Raw genomic sequence first — 7,317 nt, forward strand, 5'->3', positions numbered from 1 at the left:
TAATTATGTCCCCACTGGATGCAACAAATGCCTCGTTTATAATAGGTTTTAATGTTTTTGTATCGTCGCTCCGGACAGACGGCATCACAATGTGGTAAGGGGCGTAACATTTCCGTCACGCGCTTGAGGTATTCGGCCAATCACAACGCACTCAATAGCTGGCCAATCAGAGCACACCTCACTTTTTTAGAACGATGAGCTTTGTAAAAATCGACGCGTTTCAGAAAGGCGGGGCATAGAGGAGAAACAATAATGTACAGTATGTGGAAAATAATGTGTTTTTTGAACCTTAAACCGCATAAACATTTCATTACATCAAATACACAAAATAATGTTCTTTTTAGCAGCATCATATGACCCCTTTAATGGCTGCGCCTCCTGATGTTGTTTGTAAACATGGAGGGATCAGTGTTTCTGTTGATCGTTTTATTTTTTGTGTGAAACGTTAACATTAATGCAGTTGCTTTTGGCCCAGAGAAATCGCATTACACTACTTCAAACCGAACTAGACTGCGTGGAGTAAATGTCAGAATGCTATGACTGGCCCAGAGTCATTGACGTTTGAATTTCAATGGCTCTGGATTGGCCCGGAGTAGACGTCTTACGTCAGCGCGTTCTGAACTCGTATGTTCTCATACCGGTAATCTTCATTCTGTGTTCACACACAGCATCATTGCGGCAATTTACTGGTAATGTTACAACTTCCCATACCGGTAAATTGCCAGAACGAATTTATCGGTATTTTTGAAAAGGTCCTGTTCACACGCGATCTCTTAACGGTAATTTACCAGTAAAGTCTGTATGTGTGAAAGGGGCTAATGTTGTCATGTAATTTTACATTTACCTCAGGAAAGCCATTCAATGTCCATAAACTCATTAGTTAGCTAGAAATACTATAGAGGAGTATTTTACTAAAATGTATTACATATTAATTATATTTTTGCTTAACCTGATAGTGAAATCTTCATTGTTTAATGCAATCTATGTTTGAGTAAATCTTTCATGAAAACAATTACAGTCACAATTGTTTTCAACAATGAAATGACAGTAAAAAATAAATAAGTTATTATAAAACTGCCTTGTGTGCAATTTAAATTACTCTAAATAATAAGAGTACTGATTATTAAATAAATAGATTTATTGGTTTGTAAGCTTTTAGCTTTATTTTTTTGGCTTTCGACTAAAATTTCAGTTTTAGTTATAAAAAAAAATAAAAAATCAATCAATTTGGTGCATCACACTTTTTTTTTTAAACAAAGGAACCAGTTCTGAAGCTGTTTTTTCAGTGCTGTTTACAGTGTACCCCACGTCATGTTAGAGCAGTCAACAGTGAACTAGGGACACGCTACAAAAATGTTATGACAACAGTAGGGAACTTACTTGTAGCGACGTAGCCCAGTTGAGGCACTAGATGCTCATCTGCAATGTTTTCTCTTCCTGGGACCAGTCTTTGGAATCTGGGAGGGTGAGGGTTACCATCAACATCCACCAGGAAGGGAGGAGGCATCAAGTGTGGGGCCTGCTGGGTCTGCTCATCCAGAACAAACCCATTTGAGTCCCGGATCAGCGGCCGATAGTCAGTGTGGAAAAACACCTGGTCTGGAAGCTATGGATTCATTTGGAGAAAGAAATTAATAGATGAAGAAATTATATATATAGAAACTTGTAAATTGTTTATACAAGATGTCTTGGTTCAATACAGATATATAAAAACAGGTGAAATTATCATCTTCAGATTTCTCAGTTAGAAATCATACAAACCTTCTCATAGGGCTTAGAGCTCCCAAAGCCAAAAATAACCAGATGTCCATGAGAGTCTGTCATTGCAAAGCGATGCCCATCTGTGGTGAACTTACAGTCAAATACAGCACCATGTCCTTGACCTTCAATCTTTTACACAAAAGATTTTTTTTGGCATGTCAGTAATAAAGTTGTGGATGTTTAAGTTCTGCAAATAAGACTGAAAGATCATTGGGATACTCTACCATATTAAAGTAATGCATGGTTTTGGTGCCTCTGATGAGGTCCCATATGAAGACATTCCCATCGTGGCCTGCAGACAGCATGATGCGAGGGTCATAGGGATGCGGCTCCAAAACAAACACCTCGGCCTCATGACCCTGTGAGGTGAAGAGAAATGCATTAATCTCCATATAGCATAACATTGTATAGGTTTTAACCTCTGGTCTAAGCATATGGCAGTGCAGTATCAGACTGTTCACTGAAAGTATACATATTGCACAAAAACCAACAAGAACTTTCTCAAAATGGCAAGCTACAATCTGTTTGGCTCTTTTGGTTTTGCTCATTTAATTTGTTAAAGGGGTCATATGATGCGATTTCAATTTTTCCTTTCTCTTTGGAGTGTTACAAGCTCTTGGTGCATAAAGAAGATCTGTAAAGTTGCAAAGACTAAAGTCTCAAATCCAAAGAGATATTCTTTATAAAAGTTAAGATTCAGCCACGCCTACCTAAAACACCTCGTTCTAACACGCCACCACATACCTACATCACTATCTGGGAAGATTTGCATAACGCCGCCCAAATGTTCAAGCAAAGAAAGGCGGCGTAACTTTTATTCTCGCTGTAGTATTGTTGCCGCCGCCATGTCATGAAGGCGCTGTGTGATTCGTTGTGAAAGCTAAACTACTTTGTTTGGCCTTCCAAAAGAGGACGATATCGCTTCGTCATGCCTGGAGCTGATCCGTGCTGGTCGCTGAGGAAATACTACAACTTCGCGCTGTCGATCGCCGGATCGGCTTTCACCGTGGACGAAGCGGAGTCCAGCCCGGGGTCGTCACATGTGGTTGCCGCAGGCATCACAATATGGTAAGGGACGTAACATTTCCGTCACACGCTTGAGGAATTCGGCCAATCACAACGCACTGGATAGCTGGCCAATCAGAGCACACCTCGCTTTTTCAGACCGATGAGCTTTGTAAAAATCGACGCGTTTCAGAAAGGCGGGGCATAGAGGAGAAACAATAATGTACAGTATGTGGAAAATAATGTGTTTTTTGAACCTTAAACCGCATAAACACATTTCATTACACCAAATACACAAAATAATGTTCTTTTTAGCAGCATCATATGACCCCTTTAAAAGTAATGATTTCGCTGAACAGGTTCTATTTGGTTTGGCCAGGTGAAATATTTAGAATTTCACCTGAAGAACTTCTGGAGCAACATACATAAATGACAAGAGTTCATTTTTGTGTGAACTCTTCCTTCAACTAAATCTGAGAATCTGAGCAGTGGAAGCTGTCTTACTTTAAGGATATGCAGCAACTGTCCAGTATAGGAATTCCACACTTTGAGCAGATGATTGTTGACCGCAGTGATGACTGTGTGATCGTGGCGATCCCAGGAAACCATGGTGACTTTGGGTTTGAAGACATTTTCATCCTCTGTTAAAGGTGCAGACCTACAGTAAACAAAGGAGGGACAATTTCGTTAAGAGATCAAGTCAAAGTCAATGCAACATCTGTTTGAGTTTTCCCAGAAGGTTTTCATACCCTGGAAGGGTGGCAGCCATGTCCAATAAAATGCTCTTCCATTGATGTCTCTGATGCAGTCGCCATATACGAGCAGTGCCGTCTCGACTGCCACTCACAAATCTAAGAGAGAGACATTAAAAGAATGATTCTGGGATAAAAAATAAATAAAAAAAGAACTGAAGTAAAATAGCGATGCACCAAATCGAATTTACCCAAATCAAAAGTCAAGTTCTCATTTAGTGTAAAACGGAAGATTTTTAGTTTATTTAATAATTAATTAATCATTTATTTAATAATCAAAACTCAAAAACTGAGTTGCATTTAAACATTTTAATTGCACAATGCAGTTTTACATAAAATATTCCAATACGTTTATAAACATTAACTGGCCTGTGATCTCTAGAGTTCATTTTTTCTGGCTAACTGTAGTAAACGTAACATTAAATTACATTGTTTACAAACTTTTATTGACATCTGTCTGCAGTTGAAACACTGATTGAATGAACTGAAAACAGCATAGACTAAAAGATCTTGTGATGAAAAATAAGAAATCGATATTATCAACCCATCCCTAGCATACACACAGCTGACATGTTCACCTATTGTAGCTTATCCTCGTGTGCATGAAAAGAAAAAAAACTCTCACAGTTCAAACGTGGCATCAGAGAAGCGCTAATTAAATGTTACCGTTTTGGTCAGTGATTCTGGACCTATAAAACTGTTTTGGCCGAATAAATTTGGATGCCAAATTCTCGGTGCATCACTAAAAAATTATTGGTTTGTAGTAAACCAGTAATATTACCTCTCTCCTGAATGACAGAACTGGATGCTGTCCACCTTGTCCTACAAATTAAACCACATATTGTAAATCATGGCACACCATGAGATATTCTCTCACAATTTGGTTGACTGGTTGCTTACTTTGTGAGAGTCAAGCTCAGCTAGTTTTTCTGGACTGCCACTGCCCAGGTAGTATATCCTGATGACATCATCTGTGCTTCCTGTTGCAAGGAACACGCCACCTGTATAAAGAGAAAGAAATGTGTGCCTTACATAAACATACACGTGTCAAAGGGGGGGGGGGAAAGCTAGTTCAAACCTCTCACCAGGGCTGAAGGAAGAGCAGACAGTCTGAACGCCAGGCCTCGGCCTCTCTGTGAATTTGTGTGGACGATCGCTGATGAACAATAATGGAAACAAACAATGAACCTCAATCTTTGACACACACTAGTCCCATCTTTTCATTCTAACGCGATGAAGAGCCCTCACCTGAAACTGTTATTATTAACATCCCACTGCCAGAAACACACTGTTGCATCAGTTCCTGTGGACACCATATACCTTTTGGAGCCCTTGACTAATGGAGAGAACTACAAGAGAAAGAGGAAGTAGAAATACCTGTTAGAACAACATGCAGCATAGAAACACATGAAAATGACACAACTACACATTATCGTTAAGGGTAACACGCTACTGAAAACGCTATCGTTTTACATAAAAGTGAATTGACATGTAGCATATGTTTTGCCCCTAGCAAAACAATACAGCAGTTACACTCTTATACATGCTGTAGTCTGGATGTGACACTTTATTCACTTCACCTCTAGATTCCTACCATCACACTGTTCAGTAACTGGACTGGAGATGGAAACACAAAGCCCTCCACTTTATTCTGACATTTGCGTAATCCCAAACACTTCAGGAAATGAGTTCGATTAAATTACTTTACGAAATCTAATGTAAACCAACAACACCGAGAGGAGGAATTTACTGCACTTCTACACTGGGAATGTTAATTAGAAGATAAGTCACCTTCTAAAAGCAACCTATTTATTACTTTTCTTCCCTTGAAATCAAATAACTCTGACTTCATGATGCATTGCTGCATTAACAGGAAGATAATTATAGTAACATAAACCAAGTTCAAAGTGCCCAACCAAAGGGAACGCTAATCACTATAATGGTGAGTAAAAAAAAAAAAAAAACACATTTTAGGAAAATCAACATCAATTTATGAAGTTAGCTTATGTGATGTTCTCTCAAATATTTCAGTTGTATTGAAAATTCAACATTCAAGATGACTTCGGGAAACGAGTGAATGCAACTAGTGAAAGATAACTGCAGACATGGAAGAAATGGGTGAAAAGTCTATTAAGACTCATTTTCTTTTCTTCTTCTTCTGTTGTTATGTTGCACATTAGCAACATATTAGTGCACGGCTGACTCTCACTGGTTTATTAATGTCATTGGTTCCTTTGTGGCTACTTGAATATTTTAAGTAAGTGTCACTCAAAACAGTAAGTAAATTGCTTTATTTGCCTTGAAAGTAGCTGTAACTTAATAAAACCTAGTAAGTATAACAACTAAGTAAAGATAACTAATTAAATCTAAGTAAGGTAAACTATTGGATTTTACAGTGAAGAAAGAATGTGAAACAAATTGGTTATATAATTTTCATTTTTAAATATTTTTTAAATATAATTTAAATTGATTTTACACACTTTAAGCAATATCGTATCGCATATCGAATATCGGATTTTTTATCAAGGTATCGCATATCGCATTTTTCTTCAATATCGCACAGCCCTATTAGAATGTTTGCGGGAGCGCACACAAAAAAAAATTTAAATAAAAAAAAAAAAATTCGCAGGAGCGGATGGGAGCATGCCATAATGGTCAGAAATTCAGCGAGAGCGGGATCAACAAGCCCCGCACTATCAGCGGCGCAGTCAGTCAGTGAGCGCCTTAACAGACGACGCCAAATCTTGCGGGATTCCATAAATAAACACAGAACCCCACTATTCGGCGAAATATACATAATGAAAAGATGATACAAAATGTAATACCTTGGAAAATGGCATTTAAGACTTTTTAATACTTAAGGGCCTTCATTTTCTCTAAATTGATTTATCAACTTTTAATACTTTTTAAGACCCCGCGGACACCCTGTACTTACTTGTTCAGATGACAATATCCGGTGAAAATGCTTATTTGAGTCATATAGCCTATTCCAAGACGTAGGCTAGAATCTGTGAGTGCGAAGTACAATATCCACACCGGTGCGGTGACTGACTGCCACACACACTCCTCAAAACATCAGATTAATCCGCGCTGGTGCACAACCCACGCAAGGAAGATAATTCCACACACAGCTGCAATTGCAGGTTATCAAACAGAGATGGCGACAAAGAGGCAAAACTTACGGACTGCAGCTTTAACATTAAGAGTTGGTGCTCAATTATAAAGAATACCTACATTTTTTAAAGGGATAGTTCACCCAAAAATTAAAAATTCTGTCATTAATTACTCACCCTCCTGTCGTTTCAAACCCGTAAGACCTCCGTTCATCTTCGGAACACAAATTAAGATATTTTTTGATGAATTCTGACAGCTCTCTGACCCTCCCCCTCCTCCGCGTCACCCTGGCACCACTTTGGAGAGTATCCACTGAACTAGGGATGTAACGATTAACCGCGAGCCGGTTGAAAATCAATTTTTATTTTATTTTATTTGTGTTACTTACTTATTTGAGTTGGGGCTTGTTTTAAAATTTCTATGTAGTTTTGTTATTTAAATTTACATTATATTTAAATTTTGTCATTTAACAGACGCTTTTATCCAAAGCGACTTACAAATGAGGACAATAGAAGCAATCAAAACCAACAAAAGAGCAGTAATATGCAAGTGCTATATTAGTATATTATTATAGTGTTATATTTCAATTTCACAAAGAAATGTGCAGCATTTTGTCCAAGCAATAATAAAAGGACACATTTAATTTATAATTTGTCTTAAATCTCATTTTGTAAAAAAAAAAAAA

At 37.9% G+C, this 7,317-nt stretch overlaps 1 protein-coding gene across 4 annotated transcripts in view; it reads right to left on the reverse strand.

The window, feature by feature from the left end:
* Positions 1 to 7,317, reverse strand: part of brwd1 (bromodomain and WD repeat domain containing 1) — a 40,560-nt gene that overhangs the window by 20,800 nt on the left and 12,443 nt on the right. For all 4 annotated transcript variants that reach the window (XM_016541952.1, XM_016541953.1, XM_016541955.1 and 1 more), the window contains 9 exons: positions 4,767 to 4,867; positions 4,604 to 4,674; positions 4,419 to 4,519; positions 4,300 to 4,340; positions 3,516 to 3,617; positions 3,271 to 3,424; positions 1,986 to 2,120; positions 1,762 to 1,890; positions 1,381 to 1,606 (listed from right to left, as the gene is read on the reverse strand). In XM_016541952.1, coding sequence (XP_016397438.1) covers positions 1,381 to 1,606; positions 1,762 to 1,890; positions 1,986 to 2,120; positions 3,271 to 3,424; positions 3,516 to 3,617; positions 4,300 to 4,340; positions 4,419 to 4,519; positions 4,604 to 4,674; positions 4,767 to 4,867 — 1,060 coding nt within the window. The remainder of the gene's footprint in view (positions 1 to 1,380; positions 1,607 to 1,761; positions 1,891 to 1,985; positions 2,121 to 3,270; positions 3,425 to 3,515; positions 3,618 to 4,299; positions 4,341 to 4,418; positions 4,520 to 4,603; positions 4,675 to 4,766; positions 4,868 to 7,317) is intronic.

This window comes from Sinocyclocheilus rhinocerous, unplaced genomic scaffold, assembly GCF_001515625.1.
Source record: "Sinocyclocheilus rhinocerous isolate Xijiao unplaced genomic scaffold, SAMN03320098_v1.1 scaffold1270, whole genome shotgun sequence".
In the NCBI taxonomy this organism is placed as follows: domain Eukaryota; kingdom Metazoa; phylum Chordata; class Actinopteri; order Cypriniformes; family Cyprinidae; genus Sinocyclocheilus; species Sinocyclocheilus rhinocerous.